Source organism: Telmatherina bonti, assembly GCF_933228915.1.
Source record: "Telmatherina bonti genome assembly, chromosome: 23".
Lineage (NCBI taxonomy): Eukaryota > Metazoa > Chordata > Actinopteri > Atheriniformes > Telmatherinidae > Telmatherina > Telmatherina bonti.
In genome coordinates, this window is record NC_136632.1 from 6,896,321 (window position 1) to 6,922,188 (window position 25,868).

The following is a 25,868-nucleotide window of genomic DNA, read 5'->3' on the forward strand; positions in this document are numbered from 1 at the left end:
ACAAACCACAATTGCAATTTGCGCGTGTTATTGAACAGTGTTTGGCGTATTAGCCTAGAGTCTAGTAAAATCTTGTTACTCTTGCGAGATTTTAGGAAAATTGTGGCTTATTTAAGGTAGCTACGTGGGGTTATTTTGGAGTTTTCTACTTGCTGTGGAGAATTTACTACGGATTTTCGAAGCTTTTCCCCCTAATTTTCTTTTCTAAAACTCTGAAATTCGCTGTTGTTTGCTCCGCACCGCGCCACCTTTAACCGATAATGAAATTGGTCATGACCCCAACGTCACACCCAGGGACACGTAAATGCAAAGAAAAGTGTTTCCATTGCACTTTTGTGATATGTTTCTATATCAAAACGTCTGAAAAACCACCTCCTGAGTGTAAAAACTTTTTAGCAATATTTGACTTTTTTTTCAATATGTAGGTGTGTCTATTATCATTTTTTTTTATTGCGATAGTTTTTCCGCAATTCCAGGTGTAATGGAAACGCACTTATTGTGTTTTTAATGCAGCCTCATCTCACCGATATGCCTTAATAATATTTCAGTCTGTACTGTTTACATTTGATCTGGAGCATGTAAAGGTAACAAAGGCACCAGATTGAACAACTCTGCAAAGTTAAAGGATGCTGAAGAAGAACTGAGAAAAATGGTTGTGATTTGGCTTAAAACAAATTAACTGTGTGCTCACAGTGTTATGTTTTGGTTTTTTTTTTCCATTTTGCTTGTCACATTGTGTGGATTTAGTTTAAATAACCATTTTATTAGAAAAACGTTTTATTCACGCGCCACCTTTTTCCCAGTCCGTGCCTGGCCCCCCCCATCACATTATTTCTAGACTCACCCCTGTTCACTGACAGCTGTATTTACAAGGGATGTTTTTTTTTTTAATCTTCACTTTTTCTTGTAATTTGATGTACTGTATTATCAACATCTGCTAAAAAAAATATTAAATTGTACTTTTTCTTAACTGCTGTATTAGTTTTTATTAGAAGGAAAATCACAGATCTGACCGTTCATGTAAACAAAGAGCTTTCCAAAGTTCATTTACACACATAAATCATTCATCGCTTCATGACATTTTCAGGCATCCACTCAAAGGTTTTGGATGTTTTCCAAAACATCCAGTTGACATTTTGTTCAATGTGTGATCTTCACATTGATCATTTAAGCGACAGTCGACACAAAAACCTTTAGTTTACGGCTTGCTGATCATCTGACATTTTAGGTTTAGTGCAAGCTTGTCTGCTCCACATAACTGCAGGCTTAGTGTGGAAAATCTGTTCATTTCAGTCAAAACATTCAAAAACATAATTAGGGAGGAAAGAGGAAAAATAAAAATGGGGAAAATGTTAATCGTGGATATACTCGAAATATTGCCAGGCAGCAGATTCACCGATGAATTAGAGTCTAAATATTATTTCTGGATTTAAGATTGCTTCAAAAAGTGTTCATTCGTTTTTTAAAAGAAAAAATAACATTAATAAGAGTGTAAAATCATGGCTGTTTCCATGATAAGCTTGATGTAAACACTGCCACCACATTCCAGCATCATGCAGTGACAGAAACCATTCAAATATTTTTCATTTTCAAACACAAATGCTGCTTAAAAACAGAAAAAAGGGGACATTCGATAGAATAATGTGAAAACATTTCAGTAAAATGACTCTAACCTGTCAGAAATAGAATGATTACATATTTTACATTTTCATAAAATGTGGAGCCTGTAAAAGAAATGAAAAAATGCTTGTGTCTTTTGAACAGCCACAACATTAAAACCACTTCATTTCTGCACATGTTAAAGTTCTGCTTGACAATGCGCCTCACATCAAACAAGGAGATGAAGCACTGAAATTACTCCCAAAAACCCCAGATCCCAGTCCAATCGAGGATCCATGAGATGCTGGTGAACAAATCCCATCTACGGAGGCCTGAATGGCCCACACCTACAACCCCATCTACCTGCAGGATCTAATATGTTGCTACCGAACACCACATGACATCCCACAGGTCACACATCCTGAACAACGAAGAGGCGAGTAGTGATGATGTCGTGACTGCTACACACTGATTCTGTTTTGCTTGTTTACAGCCATTAGAAGGAAAAAAAAACCCATTCTTTCTTATTTTAATATAATAATCAGAAGTCCAAAATATACAAATAACTGTTCAGAGTAATAGTTGCAGAACCATGTGAAGGATATTACAATCATTCAGGCACTGTCGTCGCCGTTCACCTGTACGGTGAAGCCTCGTCGTCTGCAACCCAAAGCGGGGTTTGACAAATGACACAGTGACACAGACAATAAAGAGAAGTTAGTCACTGAAAGATGATTCGCTGTCAGAACTGGTGGCGGCAACATCTTCATTCTCTGCTGTCTTCGTCGCTGCATCAGGCACAGGGGCATCAGGTGAGCTGTCAGCAGCAAAAAGCAAAGATGCTCACTGTTCAGGCTCAAACGCGTCAGAAAAAACTCATCCAGCAGGAATTTAACAACAAAACACTCACTCAAGCAGGCTGGGATCCAAACCCTCCATGATCATTTTATTCTTAATGGCCATAACCGGAACTCCCTGCAGCAGAGCGAAATGTGAGAGCAGGATAGAAAGTAAAACGCACACTTTGAGAAGATTCTGTATGTGACATCATGACTCACCACTTGAACCATTTTCAAGTATCGGGCGTAACGCGGGTCCTTGGCCACCGTCATGACATTCTCCGCAGGAACTTCTGCTTTTGGTGCGGCTTCTGCTGAACTCTGAGCAGGCTGGAAATAATAATAATAAAAAAAACAAAAAAACAAAACATGTATAAATTCAGTAAGGCTGTGTTATTTATGTAACCTTAGCAACAAGTGCTGTGTTTTTCCTCAGTGCAAACAGCACATGGAGTAGCTAGGGTGGAAGAATGGATCCAACACTGCAAGAATTGAAATCTAAGTAAGATTAAAAATCTTAAATTGAGTACACATATGCTTATTTTTTTATTTTTTTTAAAGGTAAGATAATTCTTAGTTTTTATGCCAGAGAATTCCTCTTGTTTTAAGAATATTCTACTTGTTTTGGGAAGTCTTGACAAGCTAAATTTAATATATCTTATTTTAAGCAACATTTACATGATTTTTGGGTTTTTTTTTCTGTTTTTTAAGGCTGAGTTTTTGCAGTGAAGATACTTTAAAATCCACCTAAAACATTTTATTTATCCTTTTAATTTCCCGGAAACTTCTTTTAAATGGACCTTTAAACTGTTTACTGGTTCAGTTTTTATAGGCAGTTTTATTGAGCCATAAATTGCAGTTATAATAATAATAACAATAATAATGATAATAATAATAATAATAATAATAATAATAATAATAAAAGTTGCACACGCACAGTTTCCACCACATCCTGCTTCTCACACCTTAACCACACACACTAATTCTTCTCATCACAAACTGGCTCCACCTTGTCTTTCACAGTTTATCATCTGCTTTCATCGTCAGACTTTCCCTTACACTACTTTTAATACTTTAATCTTATTCTCCTCCTCCTCTGCATTGCTTTGGTGAAGATATTTGGGTTGCAGTGATGCTTGAAAAGTAAAAAACTTATGTTCACAAACATGCAGATCTTCCCAGGAAAAGGTGAAATTTTCTGATGTCTGAGTCCTGCTTTGAACGGATATGTTAGCAGGTGTGATGAAACCTGTCTGGATATTAACATGAAAGGATGTGACGACTGATTTCAGAAGCAGCAATAAAGAAGGGACCCACTTGATGATTTATGACCCCTGTCATCCAATGAGAAGCTGCCATGTCAGAAGTGGGCGTGGCTTAATTAACCGGAAGTCCCTCCCCTTTGTGATCCAAGCAGCGTGTGCCACGTCACGAGTGGGCGTCTCTTAATGAACCGGAAGTCCCGCCCCCTCAGTGATCCAATCAGCGTGCGCTACGTCATAAGTGGGCGTATCTTAATTAACCGGAAGTCCCTCCCCCTCTGTGACCCAATCAGCGTGTGCCACGTCATAAGTGGGCGTAACTTGGGTGAGGGGCGGTCCCTGGACCACGTGATGTCCGGATGTGACGTCCCTCCTCCCAGGCGTGGAGGAGGGACCTCCCAGAAAATTAAAAAAACGTCTAAAAGAAAGAGTAATAAAATAAGGTAAAGAAAGTTTTGGGGGAAAAAAAAAAAAAAATCCCTTACCTTCTCCATATGCGTGTCACTCTGATGCAATCAGTATTTCTTCGGCGATGAGACGTGGTTTTTCGCCTTTGAGTCTTTTGGGTCTACTGGAAAAGAGCAAACTTATCATGGGAAATGCAAAAAGTAGTATAAACAGAGTTTACTGGGTGGGAAGAGTGAAAAAAGTTTTTTTGCTGGCTGCAAAAATCCTCTCTGAGTCTGTTTGTATTTACACCCCCGCCCTTCTACTGGCCCGTGTGACAAGCACCCCCTCTTGTCTGCAGCAGGCTTTTTACGACCCTCTGTGTGTTTTCAGTGACTTTCGCGTTGATAAACTGTTGGAAAAAAGAAGAAGAATTAAACTATTATGATAAATGCAAAAAGAGAAGTAAAAAAATAGAAGTGTTAGCAAAAAAAAAAAAAAAAAATATGGATGCTCATATATTTAACAAACGTGTGGTAAACATACATAACTTACAGAGAAGTGTCAGCAAGCTGTTAGCTGAGATAATACAAACAAAACATTCTCTCTCTCTCTCAAAGTGAGCTTTTATTGCTTAATGACCCCCCCTAGCCGGAAGAAAAAATGTTATGTTTAAGAGAAAAAGTTTCTTTAACCTATGGATGCTCATATATTTAACAGAAAATGTCTGGTAAATGTCGGTTAACTTACAGAGAAGTGGCAGGAAGCTGTTAGTTGAGATAATACAAACAAAACATTCTCTGTGTCAAAAATGAGTTTTTATTGCTTAATGACCCCGTAACAGTCAAGAAACCTGTCAACAACGGTTGCTTCTTGTCTGAAAGTTAAGTTAACCACACGTACTTTGGTTCAGTTGACAATGTTGGGTCAGTTTTGTCCTGCAGGTTTTGCTCTGGCCTTATTCTCAAGTACTTTGTGCCTTTGTCCGAAAGCCAACTTCAGTACATCAACTTTCCCGCCGATCTGAACGAGCTGAAAATAGTTCGCATTCCTCTAGTTGGGACAAGTGTCATCGCAGGTACTTCTCACATGGTTTCATAAAGTTATCAATTTTATACTAACTTTGTGAGGTGTTTAGTTTACCTGATTCCATATTTTCTACTCGCAAGTCTTCTCAGCACAATGTGTGGACCTTTTAAATGTAACCTGTGGTCCTGTTCACAGAACAATGCTGACGGCCGACACGCTGCATAACAGTAGCATAGAATGACCTTGTTAGCAGACTGATGTCGTAACATTTTAACAGAGAAGTTTTTATATTAGCTAATATTAGTCACTGTGAGGCGCTTCATTCTGTTCACACAGAATTAAGGAATTAAAAAAAGAACTGTTTATGTTGTTCCAGAGAATTTGCTTCGTCAGTTGGACTTTTTAGGACAATTAACGTCTTTATCAGGCTGGGGAAGAGTCTTTCTTGTATTTTAAAAACAGATAAGAAGAAAATTAAAGAAATTTCTCAATTATCTTCTCTACTTATACCGTCTCCATTTGTGATTGTTGCTGTTGGAACAAGCAAATCTTTCTGTCTCACACTGATTGAACAGCTATCAGTGATGAAACTATTAGCCTTTGGTTTACAGGTTATAACACCTGGGTTGTGGTTCGATTTCATCAGGTGTTAAGTGTGGAGCCCTCCAGGAACATTGCAATACAAACACTTTTGTACGTAATGGTATCCGCTCTCCTGTCCCTGGCTGTTGGTAAGACTTGGTTTTATCACAAAACCTGTAAATAGACACGTTATTAAGGCAGCTATCAATCATATTTAGTTTGCTTCATGTTGTAGGACTAGTTTAGTGGCCGTCTTGTAGGTAACTATGATCAAATCAAAGATACTTTAATTAAAACCGTGTCAGTCTTATGATCCGTTCTTCTGCTGAAACATTTTAAACCTGGAATCTTTGCAAACTACTTCAGGTGAGAGGAGTTTTCCATGCTTTAGTAAAATAACTTTGCTATATATGATAGTTGGATAGAAAGTAACCTGCAGGCTTTTCTTTGTGTCGAGGATGAAAAGTACCCAAGCGGTGGTGGTGCAACTTGTTTGGCTTCAAAATATTAGATAATATTTAGGTACATGCAAAAGACTGTGGACTCATTGTTACCCACCATTAATTATTACTATTACTGGTCAAGCAGGGACAGATATGCTCCATCATAGTTTGTTCTGGTTTTTCTGTAAATGACTTGAAGTTTCTCTTCTTGTTTTATCATCATCTCCTATCAGTACTTTTACTAATTTGTCAAAAAACTGCCAAGTTTTATGTAGCCGCGCCGCGCTGTGATAACTCTGGCCTCTGAGATGAGGGATGTTCCAGCACCAGGAGATGGAGAAACTCCCGGGATGACAACGGTAAATATAGTCTCTTCCTCTCTGTATCCAGTTTGCTAATATTATTTGTGAAGTGTAGAAGTGTGATGAAAATACGACAGTCACTGTGTATCTCGGAAAAAAGAAGCCGGTGGACGGTTATGTTCAAGGATCCAACGTTCTGGACCTGCATCTTGCTTGCTCCTTAATACTGAAGTAAAAAAAAAAAAAAAAATCCTTTTACTCCACGTTGTGAAAGTTTAGAAAAAGCAGACGATTTTATTTGGTAACTATTTTTACTCAAATAATTTAAAAAAGAGTTAATATTTTATCCCTGTAAATTTCTGGGGTTTTTCAAAGGCTACCGAGCTGCACCTGAATTCTTACTGGGAACGACACTTTCTCAGCAGTTGCATGAGCTTTGATAAACTCTATATGCACGTACTTTCTATTCCAGCTACCTTCCAGTCGGAGCGGTGTTCCTGATTGCAGCCACGTGCTGGAGGTCAGCGACTGGGATTCCGTCAGAAAACTGGGACACTTTGCAGGAGCTGTGTTGCTCAGGTAGGTTTTACCACCAGGACCAGAATCCCACTCCTCCTGCAGCAGGACATACTATGCACACGCACTCTGGTTAAAGTTACAAGACAAGAACTCAGACATGCTCACACATTGGCTCCAATTACAATCATTTGTCAATCTAACAAGCTTTTTTTTCTCTGCACTGTGGAAGCCGGACTATCAGAAGAAAACCTTTCATCATGTAGCAAAACAGAAATCATTTTCATGAGAGAAACATGATTCATTATGATTCATATCTATATCTGCTTTTTTTTTTTGTTTTTATTCCTGGACTTCCGGATTGCTTACGACAGCTAGGGCCTGAAAAAAGTGCATTGTAGCACAAATATATCCCCATCCGCCGTGCCAAGAAGCTTGGAATGGAAAATAGTGAAGAAAAGCTGAAAGAAAGCAAGAAATTACTTCAGAAGAAAAATATAATTCCAACTCAATAAAAGTTGTTTTCACAAAGAAAATTATATTTTTACAGTGTTAAAATTTTTTGATTAACGTAAATTAGATAAACTACAAATTAGATGTATTAATTACATCTAGTAAAGTGATATAACATAAACCCCTTTTTAGCTGCACGGACAAAAGAATCCTTCATTCAATCAAGTTATGAAATGGAAATGAAGCCATATCTGTTATGCATTTTGGAGAAGATGCACTGGACTTAGACACACATTTTCCCATTTACCACAAAAAAAAGAACCTCATATCTAAATATTACAAATGTCGAGATCACAAAAAACTATTTACAAAACCAGCCAATGTGTAAACATAAGATATGAAAACATGATAAAAACAAGTGCTACTGAGTTGCATGGCGGTGGTGATGGGTGTTCCAACGCGGTGTGGTGAGAGTCAGACCCCTGGCTGGTGGTGTGGAGCCGGATCTCCTCCGGGGAAAGGCCCAGGTCACTTTCAGACATGCTTATTGGACAAAGAGAACAACATAGTTTGAATGATCCCAGACAAACTGTTAAAAAAGAAGCGTGTTTCATTTCTCAATGACAAACAAACAGGTAAGTACAAGTTTCCTCATTCTGGATTTTACAATATTGATATCAGATCTACATTTACAAACCTTAATCCGATTATAAATCTTATACTTGAAACCTAAAAATGCCGCATATAGAATTAGTTTAGCATTTCCTCTTAGTATATTTTTGTAGCTCAGAGAAAATCCAAAACGGCTTCATGTATTTTTCATCCAGGTGAGCGCTCTACTCTGCCCAACCCGACAGTTACTATCATCACAAGTAAACTGCAACAAGCAGAACCTCGCTATGCTAACTGAAACCAGACAAAAGAAAAAAATTATAACTGGTGTGTCATCTTATTGTGTAAACAATTGAAAAAATATAAAAATAAGTACACATACTTATTGGGCAGTAGACTTTGCTAAAAAAACATTTAAAGGGGTGTCATCAGTTAAAAAGTACGTTATGTTGATGAGAAGGACGTGAGACAGTATTCTTGTTGGATCAATGCACCTGTTATTTGTAGCATTATTGAGATAAACCGGTGCGTTTTGTAGAGAAAAATTGATGTGTTTATTGTTATTTACCACTTGATCCAGATGACGACACAGCGGTTTAAAGCGTGGCTGATTTTGTTTCGCTCCATTTTCTTAAAATGGACATAATGCAACATCTTTATTTAGTCACATAATTAAATCACATAACATACAACACATTTATTTGATACAAACATAACATTGTTGCGTAGTGACTGAAAGGTACTTTTTCCCTAAAAAGGATATTATTCATCAGTTTGGGCAACAATTTCGGCTTTGTTTCTAAATCAGTCTTAGTTGCATTATATCAACATGTATGTGCCTGAATTGCTCAACATCTTACTGGGTTTTTGAAACACAAATTGCTGCTTTACAACATTTGCACTGCTGCTCAGAAATGGGAAATTAGAAGTTGAAATTGCAATATAAAAAGATGGATAAAACATTTCTCATAAACAAATTGTAATCATCAGCATTTATCTATTTAGCTTCACTGGTAACACCTCAAAGATTCAAGACAGTTTTGATGCTTCGCTCCACTGAGGGGCAACATCCACCAAAGGGCAGGAAGAAGCAACCGCTTCTCTAAAATGAATGAATAACTTCTTAAACGATATTACTGATCATCTTACTGTATTTGGAATATTAATTTTCAGCCAGGAAAAGTGAGCCAATTTACAAACTGGTGAGAATAGGAACTCCCAAAAAAATGTAAGTTTTAAAAGTGGATCTTGCAAAGTGTACTTGGGAAGACGGGGATGTTGAGGTTGGGAATTTGGTCTTTGATGCATTTTTGTTCACATTCACCGAGCTATATAAGAAGCATTGCCCTGTTAGAAAAAACTGTCAGACTGAGGAAACATATAAGAGGGGAACCTTGGATGACCAAGAATCTACAAAAGGCCGGCAAAAAGAAAAAAAAATGTTACACAAGAAATATTTACAAATGCAAACCAATGAAAGTGAAAATATATAAGCAGTATAACAATGTTCTGACTTCTGTTATGAGAAGTAAAATGAAGGAGCACTAGAATGCATTATTTAAGAAACTTGGACTTTTATCAGTGATTTTATTCAGAAGAAGAGCAGCAACAAAGAATTTCCTATTTTTTAAACAAGTCTGGTGACACAGTGCACAATAGACGGGATAGTGCTAAAGAGTTCAACTATTATTCTGTAGGTGTTAATCACGATATGGCCAAAACAATTCCAACATGTGGTACTAATTTGAATAAGTTTACTTATACGATCAGGGATAATAAAACTTCAATCTTCCTTTGAGGGAATAATGAGAAAGATATAATAGTCTCAAAATTTAAAAATAATACCTCAACAGACATTAACTTAATTGATATGCTTATATTCAAGAAGTTATTAATGTTACTGTAAAACCTCTTACTCATAATTTCAACCTGTCCTTTCAAAAGGGTATCTTTCCAAATAATATGAAAACAACAATGGTAATACCGATATTTAAAAATGGAGACAAATATTGTCATGACAATTATAGGCCAGAACTATAGACCAGACCAAAAATACTGGAAAGTTTATGTGTTAAACAACTGGCTGTTTGCAGCACGGGTTCAGGAGAAACAGAACAAGCACTTATGTGGTTATGGAGATAGAAGAAGAAAATAACAAAAGCAAATGTAAGTGATAAGCATGCTGCTGATATTTTTATTGATATGCAGAAGTCGTTTGATACCATTGATCGTCGTATTGACCTAATGATTTTTTTTTTGGTTGAGGAGATACTTAGAAAGCAGACAATGTGTAGACTTGTGGCGAACTTCAGGGTTCTGTAATCGGTCCAAATCTTTTCTTACTTGATAATAATGATATTTGTAATGTTACAAGTCTGTTGAACTTCATTATATTTGCAGATGATACAAACATGTACAGTTCTGGAAATAATTTACAAATTCATGGTTTTTGGAAATGGAAATTAAATGAATAAGGAGATTAAATTTAAAATACGTAACATTGAAAGTGTAAATTAGAATAAATTTTTGAGGGTAGTTACTGATTTTAAATGAATAGGTAAACTACATGTTTATTATATCAAAGGAAAGATTTCTAAGATGATAGCAATCTTGTACAAATCAAGAAATAAATGAAACTGTAAAGCTTTATATAATATTTATTGTTCACTCAGTCTTCCTGATATATCTTACTGTGTGGAAGTCTGGACATATAAAACAACTTTAAATGCAATAATTCTTTTTACAAAAATGAGTTATAGGGATTAACAAGGCAGATGCACATAGTCATCCACTGTTTATGAAATTACATGTTTTAAAATTCAATTATTTGGTGTATTTCAAAAGAATAAAAATTTCGTGTAAAGCTAAGACAAAGTCACTCCCAGCAAGTATACAATTCTGAGACTAAATATGAATTGAGACACTTGCAAATTCACGGTAACAAAGGCCAAAAAATAAATGAAAAAGAGCTGTATATCTGTTGTTGGGATTTCATTTTGGACTGATGCTGACTAAGTTTAAGAACCAGTGGTACATTTTTGGTTTTCAAAAAGAAAGAAGGTTCTCCTGGTGATTTTTGAGGGCTACGAGAGTTATTTGTGAATTATACAACTTATGAGTCGGCTTCATCACTCTTCCATTTGACTGTTTATTGATAACGTGTTTTCAGGTTGTTTATTTTTATCTTGTCTCTTTTCTTGTTTTTCTATTTTTGTAATATTTATACATGTTGAAAGGTAACTTAACTTATTCAATAGGACAGGCTTACATTAGCTTCAGCCTGTGCTGAACTATTATAACTATTTAGAACTATTATATCTTTCTCATTATTCCCTCAAAGGAAGATTGAAGTTTTATTATCCCTGATCGTATAAGTAAACTTATTCAAATTAGTATCACATGTTGGAATTGTTTTGGCCATATCGTGATTAACACCTACAGAATAATAGTTGAACTCTTTAGCACTATTGTGCACTGTGTCACCAGACTTGTTTAAAAAATAGGAAATTCTTTGTTGCTGCTCTTCTTCTGAATAAAATCACTGATAAAAGTCCAAGTTTCTTAAATAATGCATTCTAGTGCTCCTTCATTTTACTTCTCATAACAGAAGTCAGAACATTGTAATACTGCTTATATATTTTCACTTTCATTGGTTTGCATTTGTAAATATTTCTTGTATAACATTTTTTTTCTTTTTGCCGGCCTTTTGTAGATTCTTGGTCATCCAAGGTTCCCCTCTTATATGTTTCCTCAGTCTGACAGTTTTTTCTAACAGGGCAATGCTTCTTATATAGCTCGGTGAATGTGAACAAAAATGCATCAAAGACCAAATTCCCAACCTCAACATCCCCGTCTTCCCAAGTACACTTTGCAAGATCCACTTTTAAAACTTACATTTTTTTGGGAGTTCCTATTCTCACCAGTTTGTAAATTGGCTCACTTTTCCTGGCTGAAAATTAATATTCCAAATACAGTAAGATGATCAGTAATATCGTTTAAGAAGTTATTCATTCATTTTAGAGAAGCGGTTGCTTCTTCCTGCCCTTTAGTGGATGTTGCCCCTCAGTGGAGCGAAGCATCAAAACTGTCTTGAATCTTTGAGGTGTTACCAGTGAAGCTAAATAGATAAATGCTGATGATTACAATTTGTTTATGAGAAATGTTTTATCCATCTTTTTATATTGCAATTTCAACTTCTAATTTCCCATTTCTGAGCAGCAGTGCAAATGTTGTAAAGCAGCAATTTGTGTTTCAAAAACCTAGTAAGATGTTGAGCAATTCAGGCACATACATGTTGATATAATGCAACTAAGACTGATTTAGAAACAAAGCCGAAATTGTTGCCCAAACTGATGAATAATATCCTTTTTAGGGAAAAAGTACCTTTCAGTCACTACGCAACAATGTTATGTTTGTATCAAATAAATGTGTTGTATGTTATGTGATTTAATTATGTGACTAAATAAAGATGTTGCATTATGTCCATTTTAAGAAAATGGAGCGAAACAAAATCAGCCACGCTTTAAACCGCTGTGTCGTCATCTGGATCAAGTGGTAAATAACAATAAACACATCAATTTTTCTCTACAAAACGCACCGGTTTATCTCAATAATGCTACAAATAACAGGTGCATTGATCCAACAAGAATACTGTCTCACGTCCTTCTCATCAACATAACGTACTTTTTAACTGATGACACCCCTTTAAATGTTTTTTTAGCAAAGTCTACTGCCCAATAAGTATGTGTACTTATTTTTATATTTTTTCAATTGTTTACACAATAAGATGACACACCAGTTATAATTTTTTTCTTTTGTCTGGTTTCAGTTAGCATAGCGAGGTTCTGCTTGTTGCAGTTTACTTGTGATGATAGTAACTGTTGGGTTGGGCAGAGTAGAGCGCTCACCTGGATGAAAAATACATGAAGCCGTTTTGGATTTTCTCTGAGCTACAAAAATATACTAAGAGGAAATGCTAAACTAATTCTATATGCGGCATTTTTAGGTTTCAAGTATAAGATTTATAATCGGATTAAGGTTTGTAAATGTAGATCTGATATCAATATTGTAAAATCCAGAATGAGGAAACTTGTACTTACCTGTTTGTTTGTCATTGAGAAATGAAACACGCTTCTTTTTTAACAGTTTGTCTGGGATCATTCAAACTATGTTGTTCTCTTTGTCCAATAAGCATGTCTGAAAGTGACCTGGGCCTTTCCCAGGAGGAGATCCGGCTCCACACCACCAGCCAGGGGTCTGACTCTCACCACACCGCGTTGGAACACCCATCACCACCGCCATGCAACTCAGTAGCACTTGTTTTTATCATGTTTTCATATCTTATGTTTACACATTGGCTGGTTTTGTAAATAGTTTTTTGTGATCTCGACATTTGTAATATTTAGATATGAGGTTCTTTTTTTTGTGGTAAATGGGAAAATGTGTGTCTAAGTCCAGTGCATCTTCTCCAAAATGCATAACAGATATGGCTTCATTTCCATTTCATAACTTGATTGAATGAAGGATTCTTTTGTCCGTGCAGCTAAAAAGGGGTTTATGTTATATCACTTTACTAGATGTAATTAATACATCTAATTTGTAGTTTATCTAATTTACGTTAATCAAAAAATTTTAACACTGTAAAAATATAATTTTCTTTGTGAAAACAACTTTTATTGAGTTGGAATGATAATTTTCTTCTGAAGTAATTTCTTGCTTTCTTTCAGCTTTTCTTCACTATTTTCCATTCCAAGCTTCTTGGCACGGCGGATGGAGATATATTTGTGCTACAATGCACTTTTTTCAGGCCCTAGCTGTCGTAAGCAATCCGGAAGTCCAGGAATAAAAACAAAAAAAAAAGCAGATATAGATATGAATCATAATGAATCATGTTTCTCTCATGAAAATGATTTCTGTTTTGCTACATGATGAAAGGTTTTCTTCTGATAGTCCGGCTTCCACAGCGCAGAGAAAAAAAAGCTTGTTAGATTGACAAATGATTGTAATTGGAGCCAATGTGTGAGCATGTCTGAGTTCTTGTCTTGTAACTTTAACCAGAGTGCGTGTGCATAGTATGTCCTGCTGCAGGAGGAGTGGGATTCTGGTCCTGGTGGTAAAACCTACCTGAGCCAAACAGCTCCTGCAAAGTGTCCCAGTTTTCTGACGGAATCCCAGTCGCTGACCTCCAGCACGTGGCTGCAATCAGGAACACCGCTCCGACTGGAAGGTAGCTGGAATAGAAAGTACGTGCATATAGAGTTTATCAAAGCTCATGCAACTGCTGAGAAAGTGTCGTTCCCAGTAAGAATTCAGGTGCAGCTCGGTAGCCTTTGAAAAACCCCAGAAATTTACAGGGATAAAATATTAACTCTTTTTTAAATTATTTGAGTAAAAATAGTTACCAAATAAAATCGTCTGCTTTTTCTAAACTTTCACAACGTGGAGTAAAAGGATTTTTTTTTTTTTTTTACTTCAGTATTAAGGAGCAAGCAAGATGCAGGTCCAGAACGTTGGATCCTTCAACATAACCGTCCACCGGCTTCTTTTTTCCGAGATACACAGTGACTGTCGTATTTTCATCACACTTCTACACTTCACAAATAATATTAGCAAACTCGATACAGAGAGGAAGAGACTATATTTACCGTTGTCATCCCGGGAGTTTCTCCATCTCCTGGTGCTGGAACATCCCTCATCTCAGAGGCCAGAGTTATCACAGCGCGGCACGGCTACATAAAACTTGGCAGTTTTTTGACAAATTAGTAAAAGTACTGATAGGAGATGATGATAAAACAAGAAGAGAAACTTCAAGTCATTTACAGAAAAACCAGAACAAACTATGATGGAGCATATCTGTCCCTGCTTGACCAGTAATAGTAATAATTAATGGTGGGTAACAATGAGTCCACAGTCTTTTGCATGTACCTAAATATTATCTAATATTTTGAAGCCAAACAAGTTGCACCACCACCGCTTGGGTACTTTTCATCCTCGACACAAAGAAAAGCCTGCAGGTTACTTTCTATCCAACTATCATATATAGCAAAGTTATTTTACTAAAGCATGGAAAACTCCTCTCACCTGAAGTAGTTTGCAAAGATTCCAGGTTTAAAATGTTTCAGCAGAAGAACGGATCATAAGACTGACACGGTTTTAATTAAAGTATCTTTGATTTGATCATAGTTACCTACAAGACGGCCACTAAACTAGTCCTACAACATGAAGCAAACTAAATATGATTGATAGCTGCCTTAATAACGTGTCTATTTACAGGTTTTGTGATAAAACCAAGTCTTACCAACAGCCAGGGACAGGAGAGCGGATACCATTACTTAAACTTACTTAAACTTTATTACAGACTCATGGTCCACTCTAAGAAACTAAAAACAAATACACAGACAACTAAAGGCCTCTAAACTTTTAAGAGGCAGTCATACCAGTGCTTCCAAAACACAGATGAGTATCTAACATCACTGTATACAGGACTGGAACAATACAAAATCACATTATTAACAGAGTCATTCAAACGATTTATGAATTTGAACATCAAATTCCTCAGGATAGCAGGCAGAGTATTTACCCGGCTAGACACAAAAAGGTCACTAGCACTGGTCCATCTTGGCTTTTTTAGGAAAAGCCTCAGTGCATCATTGTATGCCACCACAAGTCTTTTATAGCTGGCCTTTTTATAGCTCACCCAAAGATGTGCCGTGTACAGAGATGAACAAAATGCTTTAAACAGAGTCACTCTACAGAGCAACAGGAGAATTTCCGAACAAGAATGTTTGCTTGAGCATATAGAAGCCGGCACTGGCGATACATGTCCTCATCATCCGACAGACAGTCTGTTATGATGTGACCGAGGTATTTGACAGTATCACATTCTTTTACAGTAGCCCCAGACAATGTAAAAACAGGGAACTTTAATGTCTTGTCCTCCTTAGTTCGACAAAACATGATGACACTTTTAGCAGGGTTGTATTGTATATCATGTTGTTCTCCATACACAGAACACACATTCAGCAACTGCTGGAGTCCGGCTGAGCTAGGGCTGAACACCACCAGGTCATCAGCGTACATGAGGTGATTAATTAAAGCACCTCCAACCATACATCCAGTTCTGCACATACTCAACTGATTAGACAGATCATTCATATAAAAATTAAAAAGAGCAGGAGATAAAATACTGCCCTGTCTTACACCATTACAGACATTAAAGGGAGCAGATACACAGGAGTCCCATTTAACCTGCATGGTCTGATGGGCGTACCAGTAAGAAAGGCATCTGATGAGATACTTAGGCACATCTGCCTGATACAGTTTTGTAAACAGTTTTCTATGATTTACACGATCAAAAGCCTTAGAGGCATCCAGAAAGCACATAAATACTGTTGAGTTTTTCTTTCTATAAGTACTCAGCAATTCTTTCAAGGAGAAAATACACATATCCGTGCCATGGTTAGCTTTAAAGCCAAACTGATTGTCTGTAGCAGTAATAAATTTTTGAATCCTATTCAAAAAGATACGTTCCACAACTTTGGACAATATATTGGCAAGTGCAATGGGTCTATAGTTAGTTGAACTACCCACTTTTCCAGCTTTATCTTTTATCACAGGCACTAGAAGAACTGTCATCATGGGGTTAGGGATAAACCCATGCACAACAAATGCAGTGAAACATAAAGAAAGAAGAGGAGCCAACCTCCCACTGGCAAGTTTGAGATGTTCAGCAGAGATCTGATCTACTCCAGTGGATTTATTATCTAACAAGTTATTAATAGCTTGATACACTTCATGGGATGCGATCGTTTCAACATAATCAACATGCTCCACACAATACAAGTCACTAGGAACACAATTGAAGAGAGAACAATAGTGATGATGCCAAAGATCAACTATCAGATTTTGCCCAGTAATTCCATCTACAGTATGAGGAAGACATGGTTTACAGTTATTGAGAAATTTCACTTCCTTCCAAAAAGCTTTACCATCATTGTTCAAAAGTTTTTTAGCCAGAAAAGTGTTACGTACAAAAGTGTTTGTATTGCAATGTTCCTGGAGGGCTCCACACTTAACACCTGATGAAATCGAACCACAACCCAGGTGTTATAACCTGTAAACCAAAGGCTAATAGTTTCATCACTGATAGCTGTTCAATCAGTGTGAGACAGAAAGATTTGCTTGTTCCAACAGCAACAATCACAAATGGAGACGGTATAAGTAGAGAAGATAATTGAGAAATTTCTTTAATTTTCTTTTTTCACATCTACCATGTGTTAGCATGACTGAGAGTCCCCCTTTAAGCCTTACTCCTGCTCAGATTGATCAACATGCTGATACTATAACAGCTTCAATGCGTACAACCTTGGATAATGTTGCTCCCCTAAAGAAGAAGAAATTAGGTAAGATTATGAAGGCTCCCTGGTTTAATTCCCAGCTTCGAGCTCTAAAACAGGCATCAAGACGTTTGGAAAACAGATAGCGTTCATCAGGACTAGAGGAGTCTCACTTAACCTGGAAAGAAAGTTTAAGCGTATACAAAAAAGCCTTACGTACGGCAAGAACAGCTTATTATTCATCATTGATAGAGGAAAACAAAAACAACCCTCGGTTTCTTTTCAGCACTGTAGCTAGGCTTACTAGGAGCCGGAGCGCTGTGGAGCCATGTATTCCTTTCTTACTTAGCTGTGATGATTTCATGTATTTTTTCAGGAATAAAACTGACACTATTAGAGATCAAATTGACAATACTCTTCCTTCTACCTATAATGTTGAGCCTGTTGTGGTCTCCGAAGCATCCTTAGAACCAGGATCTGACTTGTGTCTAAATAGTTTCTGTCCTGTCCAACCCTCTGAATTAACTAAAATAATAGCTTCATCTAAACCATCCACCTGTATCTTAGACCCTCTCCCAACGAGCCTCTTTAAGGACATTTTCCCTTTAATTAATACATCACTACTAAATCTTATCAATATGTCTTTAGTGACAGGATATGTACCACAATCATTTAAAACTGCTGTAATCAAGGCTTTACTTAAAAAGCAATCTCTGGATCCAGAGGTGATAGCAAATTATAGACCTATATCTAACCTCCCGTTTATGTCCAAAATTCTGGAGAAAATAGTTTCCGCTCAGCTACATGCCCACCTGAGCAGAAATAATTTATGCGAGGAGTTTCAGTCAGGATTTAGAGCTCATCATAGCACTGAGACAGCATTGGTGAAAGTTACTAATGACCTTCTTATGGCCTTGTGGATTTAAGGACTTGTGTCCGTACTTATCCTGCTTGATCTTAGTGCTGCATTTGATACAGTCGATCATAACATTCTGTTACAGAGACTAGAACAGGTGATTGGAATTACAGGTACAGCGTTAAGCTGGTTTAAATCATATTTATCTGATAGACTTCAGTTTGTTCATGTAAATGACAAGTCCTCCTCCCAAACTACAGTAAGTCATGGAGTTCCTCAAGGTTCTGTACTTGGACCAATACTCTTCACACTATATATGCTCCCTTTAGGCAAAATTATTAGACAGCATGGAATAAACTTTCATTGTTATGCAGATGATACTCAACTATACTTATCCTTTAAACCAGATGAAACAAATCAGCCCAATAGGCTACAAAATTGTCTCATAGACATAAAGACTTGGATGTCTAGAAATTTTCCCCTCTTAAACTCAGATAAGACTGAAGTAATTCTCGTTGGATCTGAAAAACTCAGAGCTAAATTTTCCGGTTTTGTAATGAACCTGGATGGCATTACTTTAGCTTCCAGTGCGACAGTGAGAAACCTTGGAGTAATATTTGACCCTGACCTGTCCTTTGGCCCACATATTAAGCAGGTTACTAAAACAGCCTTCTTTCATTTACGTAATATAGCCAAAATTAGGGACATTCTGTCTCGGAGTGATGCAGAAAAACTGGTTCACGCTTTTGTTACTTCGAGACTAGATTACTGTAACTCTCTATTACTGGGCTGTCCTAAATATGCCCTGAAAACCCTTCAGCTGATCCAGAATTCTGCAGCCAGAGTCCTGACCAGAACCAGCAGGAGAGATCATATTTCTCCAGCTTTAGCCTCTCTTCATTGGCTGCCTGTTGAATCTAGAATATAATTTAAAATCCTTCTCCTTACATATAAAGCCCTCCACAACCAGGCACCACTATATATCAAAGACCTCATTGTTCCTTATATACCAAGCAGAGTACTTCGTTCGCAGACTGCAGGCTTACTTGTGGTTCCTAGAGTCTCAAAGAGCCGAGCAGGAGGCAGAGCCTTTGGTTATCAGGCCCCTCTCTTATGGAATAAGCTCCCAGTTAGTGTTAGGGAAGCAGACACCCTCCCCACCTTTAAGACTAGGCTGAAGACTTATCTTTTTGATAAGTCCTATAGCTAGGGATGGTTAGCATCCCTTAGTTATGCTGCTATAGGTTTAGACTGCTGAGGGACATTTCCTGATACACTGAGCTTCTTTCTTTTTCTCTTTATCTCTTTCTTTTACCCCCCCCCCATAACAGTGTTGCATCATTAACATGTATGTCTCCTGTCTCAGCAGGTCTCCCTGGCCGGGAGTAGCAGTTCCTGTTGTCTGTTGTCTTTCTGTCCTCTTCCCCCCACACAGCAGAGGCAGATGGCTGCCTGTCCTGAGCCGGGTTCTGCCGGAGGTTTCCTTCCTGTTAAAAGGGAGTTTTTTCCTTCCCACTGTTGCCAGTGTGCTTGCTCAGGATGGGAGATTGAGTTGGACTCAACTCAATCTGTTGGTTTCCTTATATAGGCTGTTATGAATTGGCCTTCATTATGTTTTCCCCTCTGTCTGTAAAGCGTCTTGAGATGGCATTGCCGTGATTTGACGCTATATAAATAAAGTTGAATTGAATTGAATTGAATTGAATTCTTCTTACCTGTTTTGAAAATACAAGAAAGACTCTTCCCCAGCCTGATAAAGACATTAACTGTCCTAAAAAGTCCAACTGACGAAGCAAATTCTCTGGAACAACATAAACAGTTCTTTTTTTAATTCCTTAATTCTGTGTGAACAGAATGAAGCGCCTCACAGTGACTAATATTAGCTAATATAAAAACTTCTCTGTTAAAATGTTACGACATCAGTCTGCTAACAAGGTCATTCTATGCTACTGTTATGCAGCGTGTCGGCCGTCAGCATTGTTCTGTGAACAGGACCACAGGTTACATTTAAAAGGTCCACACATTGTGCTGAGAAGACTTGCGAGTAGAAAATATGGAATCAGGTAAACTAAACACCTCACAAAGTTTGTATAAAATTGATAACTTTATGAAACCATGTGAGAAGTACCTGCGATGACACTTGTCCCAACTAGAGGAATGCGAACTATTTTCAGCTCGTTCAGATCGGCGGGAAAGTTGATGTACTGAAGTTGGCTTTCGGACAAAGGCACAAAGTACTTGAGAATAAGGCCAGAGCAAAACCTGCAGGACAAAACTGACCCAACATTGTCAACTGAACCAAAGTACGTGTGGTTAACTTAACTTTCAGACAAGAAGCAACCGTTGTTGACAGGTTTCTTGACTGTTACGGGGTCATTAAGCAATAAAAACTCATTTTTGACACAGAGAATGTTTTGTTTGTATTATCTCAACTAACAGCTTCCTGCCACTTCTCTGTAAGTTAACCGACATTTACCAGACATTTTCTGTTAAATATATGAGCATCCATAGGTTAAAGAAACTTTTTCTCTTAAACATAACATTTTTTCTTCCGGCTAGGGGGGGTCATTAAGCAATAAAAGCTTACTTTGAGACAGAAAGAATGTTCTGTTTGTATTATCTCAGCTAACAACTTGTTGCCACTTCTCTGCAAGTTAACCCAGGTGTTAGAGGATTTAAACAGGGACAGTTAAAGGAACTTTTTTTCTCTTCCTTCAGTAAAAAACAGACTCAAAACGCATGAGCAGCAGATAGACGTGTAGAAAAAAGGTACTCGTTTTATCAGTTAAAACTCTACAAATATCATAATAAGTTAGCTTTTTTTGCTCTTTTTTTCAGACCAACAAGAGAACACATGTCCCACCACCGAGGGGAAAAAGGATTTTGCAGACTGCAGGAGCAAAAAAAAAAAAAACAACTTTTTTTTTTTTTTTCCCATCCATTTATTAGCACTTTTTTTTTTTTTTTTTGCTAACACTTCTATTTTTTTACTTCTCTTTTTGCATTTATCATAATAGTTTAATTCTTCTTCTTTTTTCCAACAGTTTATCAACGCGAAAGTCACTGAAAACACACAAAAACACAAAAACACACAAACAGAGGGTCGTAAAAAGCCTGCTGCAGACAAGAGGGGGTGCTTGTCACACGGGCCAGTAGAAGGGCGGGGGTGTAAATACAAACAGACTCAGAGAGGATTTTTGCAGCCAGCAAAAAAACTTTTTTCACTCTTCCCACCCAGTAAACTCTGTTTATACTACTTTTTGCATTTCCCATGATAAGTTTGCTCTTTTCCAGTAGACCCAAAAGACTCAAAGGCGAAAAACCACGTCTCATCGCCGAAGAAATACTGATTGCATCAGAGTGACACGCATATGGAGAAGGTAAGGGATTTTTTTTTTTTTTCCCCCCAAAACTTTCTTTACCTTATTTTATTACTCTTTCTCTTAGACGTTTTTTAAATTTTCTCCCCCCCCCCCCCCCCCCGGGACCCCTCTTTATACCTCTAGACTCGTTCGGACATGCCCCTAACATGTCCAGGCACACCGCCCAGGCATGACGTACGTCCAGAAGACATGTCCGGACATGCCGCCCAGGTATGACGTACGGACATACGTCATTTCCGGACATCACGTGGTCCATGGACCGCCACCGGATGACGTCACTTCCGGACATCACGTGGTCCAGGGACCGCCCACGGATGACGTCACTTTTAGAGCCACGCCTGGGAGGAGGGACGTCACTTCCGGACATCACGTGGTCCAGGGACTGTGCACGGATGACGTCACTTTTAGAGCCACGCCTGGGAGGAGGGACGTCACTTCCGGACATCACGTGGTCCAGGGACCGCCCACGGATGACGTCACTTTAGAGCCACGCCTGGGAGGAGGGACGTCACTTCCGGACATCACGTGGTCCAGGGACCGCCCCTCACCCAAGTTACGTCCACTTATGACGTGGCACACGCTGATTGGGTCACAGAGGGGGAGGGACTTCCGGTTCATTAAGATACGCCCACTTATGACGTGGCACACGCTGATTGGATCACTGAGGGGGCGGGACTTCCGGTTCATTAAGATACGCCCACTCGTGACGTGGCACACGCTGATTGGATCACAAAGGGGAGGGACTTCCGGTTCATTAAGCCACGCCCACTTGTGACGTGGCAGCTTCTCATTGGATGACAGGGGTCATAAATCATTTTTGACATAAAGTGGGTCCCTTCTTTATTCGCAGCTGTGATCACAAAGTAAGCGTGACTCATGATGAGGACGTCTAGGACACCTGGAAATGATGTTTCATTTGGAATATAAATTTGATGTTAACACTGAGCCTCTGGTCAAAAGGAATCAGGAAAGAATTTACTGACTGAGGAATTTGGACTCTTCATGTTTCTAAGTCTATTTTATGCACTTTTTACTGCTAATTCACAGCAACTCTTAACTTATTCTATTATCTCTTAGTTTTAAGGTCTTAGTGTTAAGGACAGGAACAGCCTGAATAACATTGTAAGAATCTGTTCAAAGAAACTGAGAGACTTGAGTTCAGTCTGGGAGTCTCAGGTTAAGAAGAAAGACATCACAACCATCCGGCAGCCGCCGTCACAACACGGCTGATGAGTTTGTGATTATGCTCATCGCTGCTACCGTGCTCCCTTGAGCAAAATAAATAGCTTTTTCAAGGTCTTTTATTCCTTTAGCTGCTGAATTCTGACAGAAAACTTTTTTATTATTTGAGATTTTAGACTGGAGTTACAGTATATTTTGAAGTGGGACTCAATTGTAAAAATTAATCGAACTAATTAATTGATCACAATTAATCACATTGAATTGCATAAGAATAAGTGCCCCAAAAAGCAATATTTTTGTTCATTTAAATGAATTTTGGGGGGTGATTAAATCAAATAATAGACAAATACATAAATATTGTAAACTTTGGCTCTATTAATGTTTGGAAAAATATGTAATTCTAGTAGCTGCACCGACTGGACTCTGCATTAGTCACTGATGTTGTTAAACATCATGAACGGAGGAAAGCTCAGTAACAATCACTTCTTTATGAATTTCTGAATGTAGCCTGAATCTAATTTTAATATTAAAAAAATTCTGCAATAAATTCAAATACAAACTAGATGTGCCACGAATTTATTTTGGGCTAGCAATCTGCACAAGATCAAATTCATATTAAATGTCTATAAATCCCACTTTGTTCGTGTCTGTTCTGCCTTTCAATATGACCTAATAGATCTATATCGCTGCTTGCATACAAGTCTGAACACCCACCTCTGTGGGAGGAAGCGATCCTGCTGCTGGACCGTCTGTTTGGCTCTGGTTGGTGGTAACGGGTCCATTTGTCTGTGCAGTCTGCTGCTGACTGAGCCCATCTACGGTGACATCTTCCAGTCCAGGGATGGAAGACAGCTGTTCCGAGAACAACATTACTCCATAGATAACTAGTAAAATACCATAAAGTGTACATATTTAGTATCATCTGAACAAAGAATAAATGAAGAGGCTTCAGAACTCACCTTGGCCTCCAAGATGCACAGGGTTGTTTCAATCTGCTGTATGCGCAGAGATATGTTTGCTAGTTTCTGTCAGAAGAGGTTTAAAAATAAAAGATGATAAGGACATTATAGGGGTTGTTTAAGAGACTTGATTGTGAGAAAAGACTTGAAGTCTGTTTGGTCATTACGTTATGAACAGAAAACTGATTTTGTTGGACCGCAGTGTGGCAGTGAAAGCGATAGTAAAAATTCAGCAGCTGCAGTAGAGAGAGACATCAGAGAGACCTACAGAGAGCCATCAGTCACATCTTTTTGAGGAAAAACATGTAAACAAAGATGGACTTATCAGACTTGCCTGTTTGTACTTGTTGTGCCTCTCAGATAAATGAAAAAACAACTGGTTTATGAATTGGCTTCAAACTGCAGACCAGCTCTTTCTGGTCATTTTGAATGGACACTGCGAGAGATTACATCTTACAGAATCTGATCATAATTACATCCAGAACATGTCATGTTTGGTATTTTTTGCAACTAATTTGCATCTACGTGTTGCTTGCATTACCTTCTCTTATCATTTACAAGAGCCTCAAGCAAAAAATACAAAAGTCAGGATTTGTTGGTGTTTGTTGCTCCTCCAAATTTTCTGCAAAGCTTTGCAGATTCAGAGCAGAAATATTGCACTCAAGGCTGATTTTCCTTATCATGCATCTTGTAAAACATCATATGGACTTGGTAAGATGAAAAATTATTTTTAGTGGGCATTTAAGAGCAAAGGGAAATACACAAACCTCTTCGCAGACTGTGGAAAATTGGTTTAGGAAGCGGACTGTGTGTACAACAAACTGATTGAGGTAGGCAACAACTCTTCTTTGCTGTATAGCTGGAACCTAAAGAAAGGGAAAATAAAGTAAATTAAATTACAAAGGTAATAAGAGAAAGAACCCAGAGATTATTAAAGCAAGGAAAATAAAAGGTTTGTTCCTGCCAGCAGCCTCCAGAACAACGCCTCCTCTAATTAACAACAGTTATCTACTACAATATTTAATTGGGGATTAATATAGTATTTTTAATTTCATTTCAAAATTAGGCAATTTTTTTTTTTTTAAAAAAGCAATCTATCCTCCCAAGGCCTGGCTTAAATATTACAGGACCACCGAATCAATATAATTTCCATTCATTTTAAAGAAAATAAGTACATAAAACAAGCAGAAATGCCATTTCACCATTACTGTTTCAAATCAAACGAAATGTCTGGATCAAAAGGGTAGCCATCTAAACTATTTCTAATCTTAAACTGGCTGCAACACAAAATCACTATTATTGGCACAACAGCTGATTGTGAACTAATATTTCATGACATTGACAGAAACAGAAACAACTAAGCATAAAATATAGGAAAGTGATTTACAATAGCAGTGAAATGTACCATCACTGGCTTTTATCTTATAATATGCTGTCTGTCTATTAAAGGTTTGAAATTAAATCAGTCATATATGTGTACAAATATTTAAAAACTTTGGCTAAAAAACAAACAAATAAAAAAACAACTATTGGATGTTTTCTACTTTGGCGACAACATCTGGTTTTATCACAGCTTCCAAAATCAAGGTAAACGTTAAAATATTATGATGATAATAATAATAATAATAATAATAATATAGTTTACAGTTAAAATATCGGGATATCCTTTCAAACAAAAAAAAAATAAAAGAAATAGTTATGAAGCAATGATGCTGAACACAAATGTCTGTTGCTTTTATGTCTGTTTATGAGTTTAACTACAGGAAGGAAATAAGACTAACGAGTGTTTCCGCACTGACAAGCAGATATACGCTAAAAATAAAATAATTTATAAAGTTTTATTGGATCATCAACGAGATAGCAACTCTTAGCTGCACTGTTTGGGATTAGCCAAGTTAGCAATTATAGCTAACATGGGAAACACAAACCTTGGTCAGATCAACCCCAGACCCCACAATTGGCAGTCCGTCCTCGTCCATGTTGGATTTTCTTTTGACTTCTTGGGGATAGTAGTTTAATTGTTGTCTTGTGCGAGTATATTCACATTATTAACATAAAGCGACATATAAAGTATGCGCTGTGAAATCATTCATGTGACTCGGTGCCATGAAATAGGGGCGGATACTTCC

General features: G+C 37.6%; 1 protein-coding gene across 1 annotated transcript; it reads right to left on the reverse strand.

Annotated features, from left to right (window-relative positions):
- Positions 1 to 1,018: 1,018 nt before the first annotated feature.
- Positions 1,019 to 25,846, reverse strand: washc3 (WASH complex subunit 3). The gene is made up of 7 exons (XM_079262966.1): positions 25,668 to 25,846; positions 24,507 to 24,605; positions 23,740 to 23,805; positions 23,495 to 23,632; positions 2,658 to 2,768; positions 2,510 to 2,574; positions 1,019 to 2,416 (listed from the first exon to the last, which is right to left on the reverse strand). The coding sequence occupies exons 1-7, from the start codon at positions 25,716 to 25,718 to the stop codon at positions 2,317 to 2,319; spliced, it is 630 nt and encodes a 209-aa protein (XP_079119092.1). The 5' UTR covers positions 25,719 to 25,846; the 3' UTR covers positions 1,019 to 2,316.
- Positions 25,847 to 25,868: the final 22 nt, after the last annotated feature.